This window comes from Pelobates fuscus, chromosome 6 (genome assembly GCF_036172605.1).
Source record: "Pelobates fuscus isolate aPelFus1 chromosome 6, aPelFus1.pri, whole genome shotgun sequence".
Classification (NCBI taxonomy): domain Eukaryota; kingdom Metazoa; phylum Chordata; class Amphibia; order Anura; family Pelobatidae; genus Pelobates; species Pelobates fuscus.
In genome coordinates this window covers 123,335,210-123,358,338 of record NC_086322.1, presented here as the reverse complement: position 1 = coordinate 123,358,338, position 23,129 = coordinate 123,335,210, and the positions used below count along the sequence as shown (strand labels likewise).

The 23,129-nt window shown below is 37.9% G+C and overlaps 1 protein-coding gene across 4 annotated transcripts in view; it reads right to left on the bottom strand.

The window, feature by feature from the left end:
- Positions 1–23,129, bottom strand: part of FSTL5 (follistatin like 5) — a 1,067,859-nt gene that overhangs the window by 706,004 nt on the left and 338,726 nt on the right. For all 4 annotated transcript variants that reach the window (XR_010091251.1, XM_063458208.1, XM_063458210.1 and 1 more), the window contains one exon: positions 19,674–19,925. Coding sequence is in view for 3 of the 4 variants with exons in the window: in XM_063458208.1 (XP_063314278.1) it covers positions 19,674–19,925 (252 nt within the window). In the remaining variant the exon portion in view is untranslated. The remainder of the gene's footprint in view (positions 1–19,673; positions 19,926–23,129) is intronic.

Below are 23,129 nucleotides of genomic sequence, written 5' to 3'. Positions count from 1 at the left end.
ATTTTTGTCTATGTAGTGTAAAAACTGTGGGAGGAGTTAGGGTGGCAAATTTGGCTATAATAAGAATAATAAGAACTAGAAAAGCTACAATTTCTGGGGAAATTGTGTGAAGTGTTCTTGCCTCCACCAGTACTCTACAATTGGAGTGGGCGGAGTAACTGTTATTATTTATTTATATAGCACATTTAATTGCAACGTTGTTGCCCAAAGTGCTTCACAGTTACATTAAAACATACAGTTATACAAACCATTAGCAGGTGCAAAAGGCCCTGTCTATGACATCACTTGCTGCTGCAGCCTTGCACAGGTCAAAGTATTTTTGCGGTTGCCATCTTCAAACGGTCGTATTTTAAAAACTATAAATCCTACAGTGAAGAGCTTTATATTGTGAGAATCACAAGACCCAGACCTACATTTTGATGTATAGTATGTCTCTGAGATATTAACAATGAAGGCACAGTCACAGTTTAGAAATTGCCCTTCAAATGTGAGCTTTGCAGAGTGGAGTTTCAATGAATGTCAATGGACGGCATGAGTTGCAACAAATGGTCATATTGCGAAAACTATTCGGACTATGGCTTAGCCGTGGACATTTTTAGTGACACCGCGGATAGCTGAACGTTTTGATATAAGATTTGTGTAGGTGGGCCTGAAAATGAGGGAGTGGTGGCAGTTTAGAAATCATGTCCTGATTTTTCAGCTTTTGCCAGTTCCCACTCTAGCTTTGCCATTCATTCCTATGGGACAAATTTCGCCACAAGAATGACGAGATTCCGAGAACCATTCGGCAAAACGTTCCACAAAGTAATAGCAATCCGATCGGGAACAATCTGCACGTTTTGGTATATTTTTGTCTATGTAGTGTAAAAACTGTGGGAGGAGTTAGGGTGGCAAATTTGGCTATAATAATAATAATAATAATCTAGAAAAGCTACAATTTCTGGGGAAATTGTGTGAAGTGTTCTTGCCTCCATCAGTAGTCTACAACTAGAGTGGGCGGAGTAACTGTTAGTATTTATTTATATAGCACATTTAATTGCAATGTTGTTGCCCAAAGTGCTTCACAGTTACATTAAAACATACAGTTATAAAAAATTAGCAGGTGTAAAAGGCTTTGTCTATGACATCACTTGCTGCTGCAGCCTTGCACAGGTCAGAGTATTTTGGCGGTTGCCATCTTCAAACGGTCGTATTTTAAAAACTATAAATCCTACAGTGAAGAGCTTTATATTGTGAGAATCACAAGACCCAGACCTACATTTTGATGTATAGTATGTCTCTGAGATATTAACAATGAAGGCACAGTCGCAGTTTAGAAATTGCCCTTCAAATGTGAGCTTTGCAGAGTGGAGTTTCAATGAATGTCAATGGAAGGCGTGAGTTGCAAACAAATGGTCATATTGTGAAAACTATCAGGACTATGGCTTAGCCGTGGACATTTCTAGTGGCAGCAGGGATAGCTGAACGTTTTGATATTAGATTTGTGTAGGTGGGCCTGAAAATGAGGGAGTGGTGGCAGTTTAGAAATCATGTCCTGATTTTTCAGCTTTTGCCAGCTCCCACTCTAGCTTTGCCATTCATTCCTATGGGACAAATTTCGCCACAAGAACGACGATATTCCGTGAACCATTCGGCGAAACGTTCCACAAAGTAATAGCAATCCGATCGGGAACAATCTGCACGTTTTGGTATATTTTTGTCTATGTAGTGTAAAAACTGTGGGAGGAGTTAGGGTGGCAAATTTGGCTATAATAAGAATAATAATAATAACTAGAAAAGCTACAATTTCTGGGGAAATTGTGTGAAGTGTTCTTGCCTCCATCAGTAGTCTACAACTAGAGTGGGCGGAGTAACTGTTAGTATTTATTTATATAGCACATTTAATTGCAATGTTGTTGCCCAAAGTGCTTCACAGTTACATTAAAACATACAGTTATAAAAAATTAGCAGGTGTAAAAGGCTTTGTCTATGACATCACTTGCTGCTGAAGCCTTGCACAGGTCAGAGTATTTTGGCGGTTGCCATCTTCAAACGGTCGTATTTTAAAAACTATAAATCCTACAGTGAAGAGCTTTATATTGTGAGAATCACAAGACCCAGACCTACATTTTGATGTATAGTATGTCTCTGAGATATTAACAATGAAGGCACAGTCGCAGTTTAGAAATTGCCCTTCAAATGTGAGCTTTGCAGAGTGGAGTTTCAATGAATGTCAATGGAAGGCGTGAGTTGCAAACAAATGGTCATATTGTGAAAACTATCAGGACTATGGCTTAGCCGTGGACATTTCTAGTGGCAGCAGGGATAGCTGAACGTTTTGATATTAGATTTGTGTAGGTGGGCCTGAAAATGAGGGAGTGGTGGCAGTTTAGAAATCATGTCCTGATTTTTCAGCTTTTGCCAGCTCCCACTCTAGCTTTGCCATTCATTCCTATGGGACAAATTTCGCCACAAGAACGACGATATTCCGTGAACCATTCGGCGAAACGTTCCACAAAGTAATAGCAATCCGATCGGGAACAATCTGCACGTTTTGGTATATTTTTGTCTATGTAGTGTAAAAACTGTGGGAGGAGTTAGGGTGGTAAATTTGGCTATAATAAGAATAATAAGAACTAGAAAAGCTACAATTTCTGGGGAAATTGTGTGAAGTGTTCTTGCCTCCACCAGTACTCTACAATTGGAGTGGGCGGAGTAACTGTTATTATTTATTTATATAGCACATTTAATTGCAACGTTGTTGCCCAAAGTGCTTCACAGTTACATTAAAACATACAGTTATACAAACCATTAGCAGGTGCAAAAGGCCCTGTCTATGACATCACTTGCTGCTGAAGCCTTGCACAGGTCAGAGTATTTTGGCGGTTGCCATCTTCAAACGGTCGTATTTTAAAAACTATAAATCCTACAGTGAAGAGCTTTATATTGTGAGAATCACAAGACCCAGACCTACATTTTGATGTATAGTATGTCTCTGAGATATTAACAATGAAGGCACAGTCGCAGTTTAGAAATTGCCCTTCAAATGTGAGCTTTGCAGAGTGGAGTTTCAATGAATGTCAATGGAAGGCGTGAGTTGCAAACAAATGGTCATATTGTGAAAACTATCAGGACTATGGCTTAGCCGTGGACATTTCTAGTGGCAGCAGGGATAGCTGAACGTTTTGATATAAGATTTGTGTAGGTGGGCCTGAAAATGAGGGAGTGGTGGCAGTTTAGAAATCATGTCCTGATTTTTCAGCTTTTGCCAGCTCCCACTCTAGCTTTGCCATTCATTCCTATGGGACAAATTTCGCCACAAGAACGACGATATTCCGTGAACCATTCGGCGAAACGTTCCACAAAGTAATAGCAATCCGATCGGGAACAATCTGCACGTTTTGGTATATTTTTGTCTATGTAGTGTAAAAACTGTGGGAGGAGTTAGGGTGGCAAATTTGGCTATAATAAGAATAATAATAATAACTAGAAAAGCTACAATTTCTGGGGAAATTGTGTGAAGTGTTCTTGCCTCCATCAGTAGTCTACAACTAGAGTGGGCGGAGTAACTGTTAGTATTTATTTATATAGCACATTTAATTGCAATGTTGTTGCCCAAAGTGCTTCACAGTTACATTAAAACATACAGTTATAAAAAATTAGCAGGTGTAAAAGGCTTTGTCTATGACATCACTTGCTGCTGAAGCCTTGCACAGGTCAGAGTATTTTGGCGGTTGCCATCTTCAAACGGTCGTATTTTAAAAACTATAAATCCTACAGTGAAGAGCTTTATATTGTGAGAATCACAAGACCCAGACCTACATTTTGATGTATAGTATGTCTCTGAGATATTAACAATGAAGGCACAGTCGCAGTTTAGAAATTGCCCTTCAAATGTGAGCTTTGCAGAGTGGAGTTTCAATGAATGTCAATGGAAGGCGTGAGTTGCAAACAAATGGTCATATTGTGAAAACTATCAGGACTATGGCTTAGCCGTGGACATTTCTAGTGGCAGCAGGGATAGCTGAACGTTTTGATATTAGATTTGTGTAGGTGGGCCTGAAAATGAGGGAGTGGTGGCAGTTTAGAAATCATGTCCTGATTTTTCAGCTTTTGCCAGCTCCCACTCTAGCTTTGCCATTCATTCCTATGGGACAAATTTCGCCACAAGAACGACGATATTCCGTGAACCATTCGGCGAAACGTTCCACAAAGTAATAGCAATCCGATCGGGAACAATCTGCACGTTTTGGTATATTTTTGTCTATGTAGTGTAAAAACTGTGGGAGGAGTTAGGGTGGCAAATTTGGCTATAATAAGAATAATAAGAATAATAATAATAATATATATGTGAGATAACATTAAGTGGTCTCACTATGCAAGAACACTTAATAATAATAATAATAATATATATGTGAGATAACATTAAGTGGTCTTGCTATGCAAGAACACTTAATAATATATATGTGAGATAACATTAAGTGGTCTTGCTATGCAAGAACACTTAAATATATGTGAGATAACAGTAAGTGGTCTTGCTATGCAAGAACACTTAATTATAAAAGTGTCAATTTCCATTGAAAGCAGCATTTTTTCATAAAAGGAAAATAAAAAGATTCTTCATGCATTAAACACTTTAACAAGCTAAAGTGCTTTTTGTTGTTTAGAGTGTCCATTTACCAAAACACTTACAGACTAAACATTTATTAGAGCCCAAGGTGTGAAAAACAACCCTGTATTCCTAATGCTATAATGCCATGCTCCAAGTTGTGGTAAGGCCCCCCTCACCCCTATGAGCAATGAAAATAAGAAAATAAATTATTTACTTACATGTGTCTAGCACCAGCAACATGGCTCCAATGGTGCTGCTCAACTCTCTACCTCCCATGACATCATGGAGGATGCATGGCCTCCTCTGCAATGGTCCAATCCAATTGATGCTAAAACATATGATACTGCATATGTTTTAGTATATATATTGATGGTAATAGTTATGGGTTCAAAACACAAAACAATGATAAGGTGCGCTGTGTCTTTAAGACCCAAGTGATTAAAAAGTGCAACTTGTGCAAAATATTATAATAAAGTGCAAAGTGTTAGAAGTGCACTCAAATGCGTAAATAAATATTATACATACATATGTCCTCTCGAATTATACATAAAAGAAAAGGAGAGATATAAAAACATAATAGTGTAAAATCGTTTTTTTTTTTTAAAAAATATATATAAATATTAAATGCCAGAAGGGTGCACTCACAAACATAGATCTGTCCTCAGCCCCCTATTGTTCTCTATCTATACTGCCTCCCTTGGTAAACTCATCAGCTCCTTTGGTTTCCAATATCATTTATATGCAGATGACACGCAAATCTACCTGTCCTCCCCTGATCTCTCTCCGCCCACCTCTCCGCCCACCGTGTTTCTGACTGCCTCTCTGCTATTTCCAACTGGATGGTTGCTCACTTCCTTAAACTCAACCTGTCCAAAACAGAACTTCTAGTTTTTCCTCCCTCAAGTGCTGCTACTCCTGTTGTCTCCATCCAAGTCAACGGCGCTACTATCACCTCTACCTCGCAGGCTCGCTGCCTAGGGGTTCTTTTCGATTCTGACCTCTCTTTTACTCCCCATGTCCAATCGATAGTCAAATCCTGTCGCTTCCAACTCAAGAACATAGCGCGCATCCGCCCATATCTAACGCCGGACGCGGCTAAGATATTGGTTCATGCTGTTGTTCTCTCTCGCCTCGACTACTGCAATCCCCTTCTGACCGGTCTTACATGTTCCCAGATTGCACCACTGCAATCTGTAATGAACGCGGCTGCGAGGCTTATTTTCCTGTCCGGTCGCACCTCCCACGCCTCCACGCTCTGTCAGTCCCTGCATTTGCTTCCAGTTAGATATAGGGCCCAATTCAAAATGCTGGCGCTTGCTTACAAATCCCTACATAATGCTGCTCCAACATACCTATCCTCCCTCATACACAAGTATGTCCCGTCGAGACCCCTGCGCTCATCCCAAGACCTACGCCTATCCTCTGCCCGGATCCCCACCTCTGACGCTCGCCTTCAAGACTTCTCTAGGGCTGCACCTATTCTGTGGAACTCACTTCCCTCCTCAATCAGACTTTCACCAAGCCTCCACTCCTTCAAAAAATCTTTGAAAACTCACTTCTTCGTTAAAGCGTATCAATTAAACTGTCAGCAGGCTTCTCATCCCCCACCCCATGACTCCTTTCCTGCAACTGTCAAAAATGACCTACCAAGCACTTAATAAACCCTTCTCTAACAAACTATTTAATTCCCCTACTTTAACCCGTTTGTGTCACTATACCCCACTCCCTCTAGCATGTAAGCTCATTGAGCAGGGCCCTCAACCCCCTCTGTTCCTGTACGTCCAGTGGTCTGATCTCAATTATGTGTCTGTTAGTCCACCCATTGTACAGCGCTACGGAATTTGTTGGCGCTATATAAATAATAAAATAATAATAATAATATGCTATTGTAGGACAGGATAGTAAGCTAAATAATTGGTAAAATAGCTGCTGGGTCATCAAGATAGGAGATATTTCAGTGTTAATGCATGTGACAAAAAAAACCTACTCTCAACAAAATACTTTTGCAACTGCCCAGCATCATGGTTATTATGCTGTAAATAGGAAACTCAGATGTTTAGGACACTTAGTAGTATTTCTTTTACCATAACTTGCAATAGGTTTGCAAATATAGTAAAATGGAATAGTTTACAACACTTTCATTCACTACATTTTATAATAAAAATATTTTTATCTCTCCCGGGTCTCCTGGCCGGCGGATCGGCTCTGCCCCCCCATCCCGGTCTGCAGAGGTAACAACCAGCACACCAACCTTGGCCCAATCAACTGCCCTAGCAGGGAACATCACCCGGGCGACAGTACACAAGATGGCCGCCGAGCGCCGGTCATGTGCGTGAGCTGCTGGAGAGGTTGAGCAGACGCGTGCTCAAAAGTGAGGAAAACAACACAGCCAAAGAGAAAAGCACCCACTATTATCCTACCAGCCTACTACAGGGCAGTAAAGCTTATGGACACTGCAACTGGGATCAAGTCACACTCTCATGGAAGTGCCGGCAGCAGAACCCGCCTAGACAGCACTGACCACCCAAGGAGACATGACAGAGTGAGGCTTGGAGGTCTTCAGGTCCATGGACCAGAAAATCTTGGGGACTCACTAATGCTGAACGCCCTGCTGCAGCCCATCGGTGGTACTGTGTGACAACTGGATAAAGTGGCTCCTGCTAACACACAGCAAGATCATCTCCAGCAATGTAAATTACCTCCCTCTAACACTTACAGAACCCAGAGGTGTTAATAGCTCTGTGTCCTGATAACAACTCCTAGCTAGCGAATACCTTGACTAATTAGCGCCATTTTTCTGTTGGCCAGACGTGTCCCCTAGCACTGTTTTGTCTACCCATACTATTGTATGACAAGCATTTAACTCATTGTGTTCACCTAGTCACCTGTGTAACATGCTAGGAAAGCAAGCCCAGGTGTACATATACCTGCCTATAAACAGACTTACTCCTGAAAATCACTTGTGATACATACTAAGCAGGGACAGCTTATATCTCACACTCACTGAGCCCACTAGCTAAACATGCCTAATTAGCCTGTTCATTAACGTTGAAACTCTGCTCTTCATGCTAGTCTTGAACTACTTAAGCTTGTGAAATGTACTTTGTCAATCTATACCATATTCAAAATGTGCACTGTCCAATCACTCTCTATCTATTGTTGTTGAAATTAGCGAGTGGACTGCCGTTAGGGTACCACAAGCATAACTGTTCCAACTGTATGCACAACAAAAATAAAAAATTATAAAAAAAAAAAATATATATATATATATTTATAATATTATAACATACTTTTTTATTTAGAAATTCAGGATTTTTTTAGGAATGTATTTCTAACTAATTGATTATGAAAAAAAAATATTGAATGGTATTTCTATTAATTTTGTTATTTGGACTAAACTCAACATGGCTCTCAAAAAAATTCTGTGTTACCTGATTTAACTCCTAAGTAATTATGAGGTATTTCAGTAAAATAAATGTGTCACAGTAACAGTTTAAACTAACAGTTAAGCTGTTTATAGAAATGGGGATGTTTAGTTGATAAATGAAAATAACCATGAAAATAGTTAGTCACATGTTTTTACAGAGATATTCTCTTCTGTCTGTTGTAATAAACAATCTGTCTACAATATTAATAATGGTCTTTTGTTGATTAAAATATATGAAGCTAAGATTTAAATGTCTTGGGTAGATATAAGATTTAAAATGTCAGAGGTGGGGTAGAAATGCACAAACTACTTTGTCTGTGAAAGATTAATTTTGAAAGCTACAGAACTTGAGAACAGCTTGAAATAAGCTCATTTATTTTATTGCCAGAGAAGGGATGACTCACAATATTTTGGGTTTTATCCAGCTTTGTATAAAACCAATTTGACTCTAGAGAAAGTCCTAGATGAAGACTGAATTATTGCCAGTTGTCTATTGATTTCAAAGCAATAAATGATCTTATTTCAAAGTGCTTTCACGTTTTCTATACCTTAGTCAACCTGTGTATTTCGGAGTGATCCAACAATATGTCTATGTCATGTGTGTATATTGATTTTATTTAGATGTGAATGACTGCCCATTACTGCCAAATTGAAATTTCCAAATGACCTTGGTATTTGTATATGTAATGTGCCAGACGTTATGTTCAATACATTCGATAATACCCACATTTTGCATCATCAAACTCAATTAGTTTATCAATACATCAAATGAGAGCAACAGAACACGTTCATTTAGACTAGCACTATAAATCCAAATAATCAAGGTTAATTTGGTTAATTTGGTTTTGTATGTCTACAGTAGGTCAATAATGAAAGTCATTGGATAACTAAAGTTGCAGCCGACTTGTTCACCAGCAATCTAATCTTCTGCTGGTTAAACACCTCCATTTTTGTTTTTATTTGACTTAAAAGATCAGCTAGGAATTCTGACCCTGCACAAGGAGGCAGTCAAAGGTTAGCAAAAGTTAGGATAATGATAGAGCATAGTAATAAAACAATGCACAGATTCTCAACATGAGATCAAATTGGACACTTCAAACAGGAATTGAAAGAGGGTGGAAACAATATATAAGTGCAAGGCTAGGGAGTATCATCATTCAGACCTGGTACAACTAGATTGAGAATGTGACTGCAGATCTATTAAGCACACTTCTTTTACACATTGGGTTAATATTGAGAGCAGAGCAAAGGCATGTGCCACCATGACATCTATACATCTAATATATCAATAACTAGAGATGTCCCGAACAGTTCGCCGGGAACTGTTCGCCGGCGAACATAGCTTGTTCGCGGTCGCCGCGGCGGGTGAACATATGCGATGTTCGGTCCGCCCCCTATTTATCATGGAGGTGGGAGGGCCTGGAAGGGAGGGTCTGCTGCTGATTGGCTGGTATGTGTCTGCTGACTGTGAGGTACAGGGTCAAAGTTTACTCAATGATGACGAATAGGGGGCGGATCGAACATTGCATATGTTCGCCCGCAGCGGCGACCACAAACAAGCTATGTTCGCCGGTGAATAGTTCCCGGCGAACTGTTCGGGACATCTCTAGCAACAACCAATCAACTTGATCTTTCCTCCAATAAGCATTTCCTGTAGCAAGAATTGTCTTGGGCTTAGAGAGAAGGTTAAAGGGTGAACATGTCCTTTAATTATAGGAGGATACATATTTATAATGCCCTAGTTGAAACAGATAAAATATTTCAAGTTTGTTTTATTTTGTATGGCAGCCAGCACATTTTCACAATTATGTTCAGTTATTAGGCAGATAGATTTACTATAACAGGGAATATTTGCCTTTATTGTGATACTGAAAATTGCAATTATCAAATCACCTTGTACTTATATAAAGTGTTCAAATAAAAGTATACTACTGAAGTATATACTGTTCCAGGTCTCTTTTGTCCAAATGTACAGTAGGCTTCCATACTTATATCAGTTTAGTTTTTTTTAGAAATAACTTGCTGTTAAAATTGGGAAACAAGTGATTGCTTATAGTGGGCAAAAGTACTATTGCTTGTTGAGAGATGATAATTGACCGACTAGATGCAAAGTCATAATTTCTGTGTATTCTGTGTGGATTAAAGTAGGTTATAGCATGAACATAACTTGGAAAGCTTGAGTAGGATCCTGTTAATACTGGCACATATCACTCAATTAACTAAGGTGCGAGAAAAGCAGAATAAGGCAAAATATGACTTACACATGCACGTCAAAATTTCTGTGAGATTTACTATTCTGACTTGCAGTTTAAAAATGAGTGTAACTTGATAAATCTAGTGCACGGTTCTCCAAACTCTGGCTCTACAGATTTTGCTGAACTACAACCATGATTCTTTGAATGGAATAGATAGTCAGCAACATCTGGACGGCCAGAGTTTGGAGAAGCCTGATTATAGTGTAACAGATTTTCTGGAGTGCAGCTTGCACTTTGTTGGATATATAAAATCATCGGCATACCAATCAATCAATTGTCATTGCACAAATTCTTATTAAGTGCACAAATGCATATGACGTATATTTTAAGGGCGCATAATACAGTTTTAATATCCAATATGTATACATAGCGCAACATGAACCCTTCACTACAAAGCACTTATTCTTTGCAAAAATATTAGCATTATGCTTATTTATAATAAAAAGTATATAGCTTGAACATAAATATATGGGGAAAAAACATAAATGTTGTGTATAGATTACTGTTCAGACAATCATTAAAATAAAAATAAAACTAATTATACCGTTTATATTTTTATTTTTATTGCTAATCCTTTTCAGAAATATTGGGAAAATTAAAATCCTTAGGTATTATGAAGTAGCCCTAATTGTTCTCTACGTCATATACAATCTGATACTACCACAAATTATATATTTTTTCTCACATACAGTAGGTATGATTTAATAAATAAATAAAAATGGTCAAATACTTTTCTTATAGTATTTGTAGCGACACTGATGCCAGTACAAACAATCGAAACAGAATATAAAATTTGTGTATTTGAGCATAATGCCACATGCAGTAAGTAAAGTTAAGAAATAAATTTCTAAAATAAAGGTATTTAAAAAGGATTACATATTAATCTGTTATGCTGAGGGATGAAAGGTCTCATTCACGTTGAGACTTTATGAATTATATGTTCTTTAAAGCTTCCTCTACTGCTTGAATGGAGGAAGGCCTGTCATATCTAGCTCATTTTCAGACATAAAATTTGTTGAACAGATTTCTAGCAGATAAACACATTCATCGACAAGCTGTCAATCATTTCTGGAGTATAAATGAAGGTAAGTGAGGATTTAGACACTAAATCTAATTTTGGAGAAAAAAAAACATGTAAGAATGTTGATGGATCTGACAATGTTAAGTATACTTCAAAAAATAAACTATATATATATATATATATATATATATATTTTTTTTTTTTTGTTTGTTTGTTTTGTTTAATAATTTGTAAACACTCAATGCAGTTAAAGAGCAATAGCTCAAGATTTATTTATTTGTCTGATTTTGTTAATAACGTTACATGTGATTTCAATTGTATTGCTGTTAAAGGTCAATTATTAAACGGAGGTCTTTAATGTTATGAAGTAAATGGTTTGTATCTTTGTTTACTGCAACACCTCCTTTTGCTGTTTTTGGGGAAGTAACATGATCAAAGCAGATCCCTCCCCATTTCAATCAGGTTAAGCTACTACATATTAGATATTTGATAATGTTTTTAACCAGCTACCCAGCCACAATTTTCCCTAATTCAGCAGTACTTTATATTCATGTTTTTTTTTTTACATGCACACACTTTACACTTTACATTTTTTCTGTGAATTCATAAGGATAATGCATCTATATATGTATTTGTTTCTGTGTTAACTAAGTATATACCCATTTACAAAAATTGCTTATTATCATCTTCAATGATTATGAGTCATTGTTCTTAAAGGGATCGTATAGTCCCAGTTTCCTGGCACTATAGGGTTAATAGGTCACCCCCTCCCTCAGGGCCCCCCTCCCGGTTGGCTGAAGGGGTTTAAACTCCTTCATCCACTACCTTAATGCAGCGCCGGGCTCTCCTCTATCTGCTGACGTCAACTCCAGATTGGAGCTGAATGCGCATGCACGGCCAGAGGTGCGCACACATTTAAACCCGCCCATAGGAAAGCATTACTCGCTGCTTTCCTATGGGGATCTTATTTGATGCTGGCCCCCTTGAGGAGTCCAGCATCAAATAAGTGCAATTTACTCACTAAGAATCATGGAAGCGGCCTCTAGTGGCTGTCAAGGAGACAGCCACTAGAGGCTGGATTAACCCTGCAATCTAAACATAGCAGTTTCTCTGAAACTGTTATATTTTCAGCTGCAGGGTTAAAACTAGGGGGACCTGGCACCCAGACCACTTTGTTGAACTGAAGTGGTCTGGGTGCCTATAGTGGTCCTTTAAAGACTACTAATTGCCACATGTTATGGATACAGCACAAATATCAATACAACTCTTATAATACAGTTGAATTAATGTGTTATTGGGTTAATGGTATCATCTGCTGTCTTTAGCGTTTATATTTTATATTATTTGAGTGTTATTTTGTCATTATATAGTTGTATATAGCTATATTTTGATTTATTTTAATTTCTGTGATGCATTTTATTATATGATAGCTCTCCATTTAATGCTGGTGTTTCAGAGGGGAGAATTAAGTAATTTGATTCTAACCTTTTAAAACCCTAAATGTATTACTTTCCTAAAACATTGGTTTTGAATTGATTTATTTACATTGTAAACAAAGTCATTTGTTCAGGGATAAGATAGGATCTAACTTGAATGTTAAGAGAAAAAGCTACTAAATTTGCATATTTTATTTTCTTACTGCCCAAGGACACAGTAAAAGCTTTATAGTTATAACTGGTGAACATAATGTCAATTTTGAAAAGTTAGCTTTGTTTTGCTAACCTCGTAGTTTTCTCATACATATTTTAAGGACATATGTACAGGCCCAGATTTACCTTTCTTGCTAACAAAAGTCCATATATACAAACATTTAAGTTATGTATGTATGTGCGGAGAGGCTGTATGTGGTGGTGTGTTTGTGATGGCAAGTTTCTTGTGGATTTGTATGTTTATTGAGATGCTATTTTTGGAGTTTTGTGTGCATTTTGGGGTGATACAGGCTGTTAAGTGTGTTTGGAAAACATGGCTGTTATGTGTGTTAAGGGGCAGGAGGGGCTGTGGTTTTGAAAAATGGGATTTAGGGGCTGTAGTTGGGAAATAGGGGTTTTAGTGGCAGGGCAGTGGCAAGGGTTAGTGGCTATAGTGGGAATACAGAGGCTGGTGTGGGAGGACAGGGGGTTTAACGTGGTTGTTAGGGGCAGTGGTTGGGGGAACAAGGCAGCAGTGAAGGAACATAGGCTTTGGTGTGGGGCATGCACTGTGGTGGAGGGATAAGGACTTTTGTTGGGGTACAGTGGCTATAATTGGGAAGGCAGGGACTATAGTCAAGGGGCAGGGGCTGTGGTTAGGGGATAAGGCTTGTGGTAAGGGGTAGAGGCTGTAGCGGGGTTGATTGTGTCTGTAGTGGGGGATAGGGGCTGTAATAGGAGGACAGGTGGTGTAGTGGGGTAGGTGCTGTAAAAGTAGTTAGGGCTGTGGTTGGGGAGAGTGGCTATGGGGAGATACGGCCTGTGGTAAGGGGACAGGAGCTGCAGCGGGATATGAAGGCTGAGGTGGGGGTATAGTGACAGTAGTAAGGTGGATAGTGGCAGTATAAGCAGTAGAGAGGCTGAGGAAAAGCTTTAAAAACATTTGATTAACAAAAAAAACCCTAAAGTATTTTATACCCTCCCCGAGGCTTACCTTGGGCCATGGAGAAGGAATACCTGATGCCTGGTGGTCTGCTGAGAGATGTTTCAGAGAGCTCCTTCCAACTGGCACCGGGGGATTGTATCAAAGCATTGCCATGGTAACCCGCAGCAATTCTGCGATACTGTATTAAGAGCCAGCACTGCTAAAGATCTCCCCTGTCTTTTTTTCAGGGGCTAAGGAAGGAGAAAAGGCTGGCTGGTAAGGTACATCTTTGATCTCCCCACCGGCCATGCCACGTTTGGTGTCCTTACGGCAAATCTGGCCATATGTAGATAATTGTCCTTAACCAAAACTAAAAACAAAGCCTAGGATTTTCTATAATGTGTGCCCCTATACATTTACATTGCATTTTTTTTAAAATATATTTATAGTTTTTATTTTTATTACAATGATTACAATATTGATAAACATAAGAAATAATTATATATATATATATAAAAAAAGATTCATTAGAATGTAGAAACATAGTCAAATTAAGCATATATCAAGAGATCAACATTCTAATATCCTATAGTGTGGCAATTTACATAGACCATAACAAAAAAGAGAAAGAAAAAGAACAAATACAAGTATGGTCTGCAGCAATTTGTGACCAATAATTTACAGAAGGGAATCATATATCCAAGGGTAACCCTTTTCTTCTGGTGCTTTTCCCACCATTTTCTTTCTTTCCCTTTTTCCTATTTTTTTCCTTTTTATTGTTTCTTTATTCTCTTTTCCTTTTTTCCCTTCCTTCCTCTACCCTTTCTTCTCTTTTTTCTTTGATTTTATCATTTTCCCATTCTCTAGTTTATTCCCCATTCCTACACATTTAATCTCTTCCTATCCTAAACTACTGGTTATCCTTCTACACACCTGCCAGAGGTACCATAAGCCATGGTAAGAAATGCATTTTCACAAAATATCTATAAAATTACTTTCCATTGTATATTGATAATAAAGTATCTCTTGCCATAATGGAGGTTGGCTAGATTTCCAATTGCGAGCTATAGAAATCTTAAGTACAAAGAAATATGTGTAATTAGATATTTGTGTTTTTTCTCCAAAATGGGGAAGTCTAAATTAAATAGAAAAGGGGAGGGTATAAGTGGTACAGTCACCGGAAGTAACTCTGAGATCAAAGTAGATATATGAGCCTTTATATTATTTAATAACTCACAGGTATACCAAAATACCATATTTTTATGAATAGTAGTTTGGTAACATTCATATGGGGTATATGATAGATTAAGATCCTTTTACCATCTTACAATTGGAGGAATTTTTAACACTTCTAATTCACCTTCCAGCAGTTAAAATGATCCTAGTCTATTTATATAACCATGGATAGGATGTTCAAATATACTTTTTTGTATTTAGATAATGTTTAATCCTTAACCAATGGAAAGTATCACTGAAGGGTATATTATATTTATTTTGTACACTCAGAAAACTAAGCATTATTTTATTTTCATATAAATCAGCGATTTTATTTATGCCCCGTTGCCTCCACTTATACATATCCATATATATCATGTTATATTGAAGAATTTCTATAGAGGCTTGTATAAGAATAGAATCTAAGAGGTTTAGTTTAACCTTCAACGTTTTAAGAGCATCAAACATATCAGCTACCAGTTGATTTGGGGCATATTTAGCTCATCTGTCCAAAATACATTATGTAATTACTATGAGAGCAATTCTCTTGTTCAATCTGAAACCAAGCGTTATTTTGGATATTTAGTTTAGTCCATACCATTACATTCACAACTAAACAAATTTGATGTAGCCTTACGATATCCGGAAATGATATACCCCCTTGTCGTATTTATTTTGTAGGATCTTTTGGGATATTCTTGGTCGTTTCTTTGCCCCCCAAAGAAAGGATTGTAGGATCCAATCATTACCTAATCTGAAGGGTAAGGATTTAAACAAAAATAGCAATTTAGGGATAGAGTAAGCATTAACTATATTCAGCCGCCCCAATTAAGAAATCTCAGTTTTGCCTTAATTAGTCAGTTGTTTATGAATTGAAGTATAGAGATCAGCATAGTTATGCTGAATTATATTCTAGATGTTAAAAGATAATTTAATTCCCAGATATTCAATAGATTCAAGATTCTTTGAAAATTTGATTTAAGGAAAGATAATTCAGTCTCAACTAAGTTTGACACCAATATTTTAGTTTTCTTTAAATCGATTTTATAGTTAGAAAAAATATTTCCATATACATCAATAACTTCTAGCACCTCTGAAATAGATATTGAAGGCTTCACCAGGGACAGGAGCATATCGTCAGCAAATAAAGAAATGTTATAGTCTCGATCTACTGATAGAATCCCCTATATTTCTTTATTCTCCCTAATCATAATGGCCAGTGGCTCAATAGACAGAATATAGAGTAATGGAGCCAATGGGCAACCTTGCCACGTACCGTTATTAATTGGAAATATATCTGATTCAAAAAATAGATTTATTATTTTTGCTGAATGTTTCGAATATAATGACATAATGTTATCTTTAAAGTGACTTGAAATCCAAAGTAATTTAATACTCTGTCTAAAAATCTCCAGTTAACCCTATCAAATGCTTTTTCAGCACCAAGGGCCAAGATAATCAATTCTAAGTTCATAAGATTACTTTTATTATGAAATTAGGTATTCTACGGATATTTACCCATTGCACCTCTGTCTGTGATGAAGCCCGACTGATCTACCATGATTAAGTCTGAGATTACTAACTTCAATCTATTTGCCTCACCCGGCCGGGCCCTTCAACATTCACTGCGGTCAGCGTTCATCACCAAGCACACTGGCAAAAGCCTGTGCCTTGTCCTAGCTGCCTCGGCACCTCACTTCCGGCAGAGACGTGCGTGCTACTTCATGCTATGCCGCCCACACATTCTCCATGGACTGAACCGTGCAACATCCAAATACATTGCATTTTAACCCCTTAAGGACCAAACTTCTGGAATAAAAGGGAATCATGACATGTCACACATGTCACGTGTCCTTAAAGGGTTAAAGGATAGAAAGGGCTTTCTTTTAATATCCTAAACCTACCACAACATTTGGTGCTAATAAAATGGTAAAAACGGTAAATGCATTTTTTGCTTATAATTTTTACACATCAAATGCAGCTAATTAAAAATAACTCAAAATAGATTCAAATATCGGTGCTGATTGTTAAATGCCTAATATGTCTAGGATCTAATTAAATTTTGGTAGTTAACACTAACCCTATACCAACTCTACCTCTCAATGCTATACCAACCATCCCCTATGCTTACACTAACCATATACCTATCCTAACCTTACTCTTAACCTTATCTATACACTATTCATAACCCTGAAACAGGATTGATACCTGAGTCTCCCTTATGTGAGCAATTATTTTAATTTGCTTACACCAAAACCACACAGGACAACCCATGCCTTCCTAACAGTGTTCAAGCCCACTCTGTGGAGTAAAGTACAGAACTTCCTAATATTGAGAAGAAGTTAATACAATAAAATGCTGAAAGAATAAAATATGTTTTATATTAAAATTCATTAGCATTGTCGTTTTTGTTTTGACTAATTTTACAATATTGTATTCTAACTTCCAGTTTTGCATGTACATATGCCTCAAATTACATGTACACTACTACATTCTGGGCATGAGTTTTAGCATGTGAACAAGTTTAACATTCTTATCTCCCCCTTCATCAACCAGTTTTGGAGCAAAACTATAACTAGCTATGATAATATATAATTAAGTAAAAATACATTGTTCAATATTTTTTTTTTACAGAATAAAAACTTTATGAAATAATGAGCCTGGTCATGTCATGTTCATAGAGTTTATACCATGTGGAAAATTAAAAAAAAAATGTGTTTGACATGCAGTGAATTGCAAAATGTGGGCTAAATTTGACAAGCTGCAAATTATAAAACAGAATTTTAAACAGATTTTAACCAAGAGTTGTATTATAAAATAATCTAATTTGAAAAGTATTAATCTATTTGGAAAGGAATTAAAATACTTAATTGCGGTCAGTGTAAAGTGTGCAAAGAATCCAGAATAGAAAACAAAAAAAACAGAGAGCTTTATTTCTAACATCACTAAAAGAAAATATGACATAAATTAATTATTAATTATTTCCTGCACCACTAAGAACGTAATTTATCTTTTAACCTGTGATTGTGGTCTCCAGTGCGTGCGGCAGATCACGAGGTGTTTAAAAAAAATGATAAGTGATCATATTAAAAATATTAGAAAAAAGTTTGTAACCATTCAGTTTCCGCACACTTTGCTCACACCCACAATGGGGACCCTAAACATTTGTACTTTATGGGAATACAAAAAGTGGAAAAATCCTGGAGTGTGGGTGATCACCTTAAGAAAATAAATAAATCAGAGACAAGGTGGATCTTTAAGATGGAGACACTATCCCCCCGATGGCTCAATATAAATTTTGAGGTACAGAACTACATTTAGTGTGTTTTCTTGTGGGGTATTTTATATTTATGCAAATATTTGTAAGGAGTTTATGGGTACATAGTACTGATGGGATTATTGTAATATATTATATACACTTTTATAAGAAAATGCATACTCTTGTTTTTTGCCTTTCTTCCTAATGTGAATTGTATCTTTTGCCATTAACTAAAATGGCTGCCGGACTGCCCCTGCCGTATAAGATTCCGTGTACTATGGACCTAGATACACACTAGGAAGTGATGTTCCTGGGTGAAAGTAAGGCACCAGGAAGTTAACACACAACACCATGAATGACTAACAACCCCGCTGAAACAGAAGTGGGCGGATTTTAAACATGCCAGTCAAGATCCGGCCAATGGTGGATGCCAGGGAGTGGAGCTACATTATTGAATGGCGCCAATACTGATATAAAAAATGGAGGATGGGGAAAGTACACCATACACCTGAGGAAGACTATATGTTGAAACGTGTTGTGTGTGGACTTTATGGATTTCATGAGGAAGGTCGGCACCTTACTTGATGTAAGAGTTTATATGTGTTATATGAATAAATTGGATGTCTTTTTAACCTGGAGCCTTCTCTTATTCCTATATTGTGGCGAATATTTCTGCAAGACTGCATCAAGAATCAGTTTACTCCTTTCATGCTGATTTACCTGAGCCAGTGTATTACAGGTTCAGTAAAATGTGAGTTGGATGTGTATAAGTACCTGCACTTGCAATCTATATCTTATAAATACTGTGCTGCCCTATATTAGCTATTATCTCTTCCAGCTAACCCTGAGAGGAAGCTATATAGAGTACCGGTATTTATACTGTATTTTAATCACCATATCACTGTACACATTTTTTGTGATTTATAACTGTGTGCGCCACCCACTCTATGTATATATTTTACTTTGTTAAACTGTTTACTAATGGTTTGATTTCTAACCTGGCATCTGCTAGCCACCAGGTCCTGATTCTGACCCTGCTGGAAGTTCACTGTCTGAACTAAACCCATTGATGCAGTTAGCTAATTTGCTAATAGCAATCAGCTGATACCCTCCAACTCTGAATGATGCTGCAGAAAGGCAAGGGGTGACACCTAGCAGACTCAAGGTAAGAAGCCAAACTTTTAGAAAAAGGGGGAGGGGAGTGCTAGTTTACCAGAACAGCATATTTTAGTAATTATGATGTTTGGAGTGTTTCTTTAAATCCACTACCAGGTAGGAAATTGAAATTATTGGTTTATTTACACATCACGTTTTCACGCACAGTAAGAATCTACATTTATATTTTATTTTACCTTTAAAAAAGCAGTCTTCATTATGAACCATGATGATCTTTTGCTTTTTTAAGCATGCTGCCCTGTGTACTTCACAATGGTTTTCATAAAGTTCTCCATCAGACCCGCAGACCGGTTTATAATGGGGTTTACAGTGCTCCATGCATATGCATTCAGCTTGTCCAGTTCCTTGGCTTATTACACACTGTCTACCCAGGCCACAGAACTTATTTTCACAAGATCCAAAATGCCTGTCTTCTAGACCGAAGAAACCTTTTGAGAAAAAATTAAAGATATATGTTTATAATAATCATTGCATAAGAATTGCATGAAACATGTATATCGCAGAATTATTTAAGGTCAAACCAGAATACCTTTTATAACATTGAAGTTAAAGAGTACCTTTGAGCCACCAACCACTAATGCAACCCTCAAATTCTATATTTAATACCTCAAAATGTATTGCAAAGGGGATTCAGAGTCTGTCTCTCATCGGGGATTGTCACTTCATTAGAGCTCCAAAGAGACAGATAATACCCGATAATGATCCTGATAACATCTCAACTCCAGTGCAACACGAGAGATGTGATGGGAGGAAGAAAAATAGGCATTCCCCCATCGCACCAATCTTCTGCTCTAATGCCAACAAGGCCCAGACTCACCTCATTTGGACTCCAAAGTCAGCTGCATATTACAGATGGGAAACCCTAACTCTCCACTCACTCGTCAGTATATGCAAGGTATCCTGCAAGACCTCAAAGACCACATGGCAGAGATGTTTCAAAAACACCTTCACCTTCTGAAGGATGGCCTTGCTAAAAAAGTTCTTTGAAATTTATTGGGGCTATATGATTTCCAAAAATAATAAAATTATTATAATAATTAACTACACATGCCACCGACCTAGAAAGCAAAATTGCTGAAGTGGTTAATGCTCACAACTCACTCCTACAGGAGCCCCAAGATCAGGATTGCTCCTTAGAAGATGCCCAGGAGAAGCTGAACAATAGTTCATGCCAGAAAAATATCCCAAGCCACACTAAAGCTGGGCCTTCACAGGCCTCTATCAAAGACCTACTAATGGACCAATACATTTTGCTCTACGGTTAACCAATGCTACAGCAACTCAGTCACAAGATTTTTAAATATAAAAGCATCATATGGTAGCTGCAAGAACACCTCGTACAACTGTACAAGACTTGTTTCCAAGCACCCTCAGCAAATTCAGAGAACTTTGACCACTTACACAACTGCTGTCTCTAAAGGGGCATCCTTTTAGCCTGACAGTCCCTACTGGGCATCACATTCTATGTTCTAACCCATCTGTTGGGACTTCCAACTATAGTATGGAAGTTGTATAGTATGGTAGACAGCCACTAGAGAAGGAGTTAACTGTAGCAGGTAATTATTGCAGTTTCTCAGAAACTTTCATAATTACCACTGTAGGGTTAAGGGACATTGCACACCCACCACTTCAATAAGCTGAAGCGGTCTGGGTGCCTACAGTGTCCCTTTACGTAGACTCCATCTGATGGAGTCTACTTAATAGTGAATGTCTTAGTTCCCTATAATGAGCACAGTCCTGTAATTACAAATTATACATTGTTAATCACACATATGACAAGGTGTTTCCCTCCCCCTTTCTTCCCTTTCCGCTTACTTGCTTTAGACGTGAATGACTGATAACACCATGTGCCTCCATTTGCTTGTTCTATGCTTGTTTTAACAATTATAGCCTGACTTACTTATGGTCACAAAGGCAACCTAAATGAGATGCATAGCTTGTAAATTCCCACCCTTTGGAAATCTCCACCATCCAATTGCAGTGCACCTCCCTCTCACGTTCCCTTTCCCACGCACCCTGCATCCTCTTCCCATAAGTTGGACATGCATTATTGAGGCAGAATACATCTGTCTGCAACCTTTGCCTGACAACCTTTCTCTTCTCTAACACAGATAACCTTCTTTTCTTACTTAAGACTGTACAGGACCTTCCAATTCTATCCCTACAGCAGTTGCACTGGATAAGTGCAGTTGTCCCTCTCCTTCTCTCTTTTCCTCCTTCTAGTCTCATTACTGGATCCTGCCTCAGAGATGCATGTGATAAACAAAAACTGCTATGTCTCTTAATTTACACTGAATCTCTATTAACACTAAGGATCTCAGCCACCCCACAAAAAGACATGGCCTCTTGCAATGGGCATCACACACAAAGGTTGATATCTTGTTAATTCAGAAAACTCACTTTACTGAACAGTTATGTGTTCCACTAGTATAGAGATACTTCATAGCAAATTAATCCACAGTAAATTTCTCCTTATTTCATGTCACGGTTTGCACTGTGCCAAGGAGACTGCAATGCGTGGGAATCACTTTTCAGGGCCTGGCTGGGATTGAACGTGGATCTTCTTCATCCCAGTCAGTGATCTTAGCTAATCGCCACTTCTCTTGTTCATCTAACTGCATTTCTCATGCTATGGTATCTGCATTACTAAGCATGGACTACTATCTCACCGGCATGTGGTTTCTTACTAAGTAGCTTATTAGCTACCTTTATAAGCCTTGCCTTGCCACTTCCTCCTGTTCAGATAATTTTGTGACCTGTCTTGGAAACTGTTTAGTTCATCTGACTCCTGCTTTGACCTTCAGAACTGTTTACCATATCACTATACACACTGTCTCCACTACACAAACACACACTGCATTCACTATACACATTATCTCCCCTACACAAACACACACACACACTGCATTCACTATACACACACTATGTCCACTACACACACACTGCATTCACTAAACACACACTATGTCCACTACACACACACTGCATTCACTAAACATACTATCTCCACTACACAAACACGCACACTGCATTCACTATACACACACTACATCCACTACACAAACACACACACTGCATTCACTATACACACTACCTCAATTACACAAACACACACTCTGCATTCATTCTACACACAATACATTTCTACACAAACACACAGTGCGTTTCTACACAAAAACACACTGCATTCACTGTGTACAAACACACACTGCATTCAATATACACATTATCTCCACTACACAAACACACACACTGCATTCACTATACACAATACATCCACTACACACACTGCATTCACTATACACACTGTCTCCACTACACAAACACTCCCTGCATTCACTATGCACAAACACACACTGCATTCACTATACACATTATCTCCCCTACACAAACACACACACACTGCATTCACTATACACACACACTATGTCCACTACACACACACTGCATTCACTAAACATACTATCTCCACTACACAAACATGCACACTGCATTCACTATACACACACTACATCCACTACACAAACACACACACTGCATTCACTATACACACTACCTCAACTACACAAACACACACTCTGCATTCATTCTACACACAATAAATTTCTACACAAACACACAGTGCATTTCTA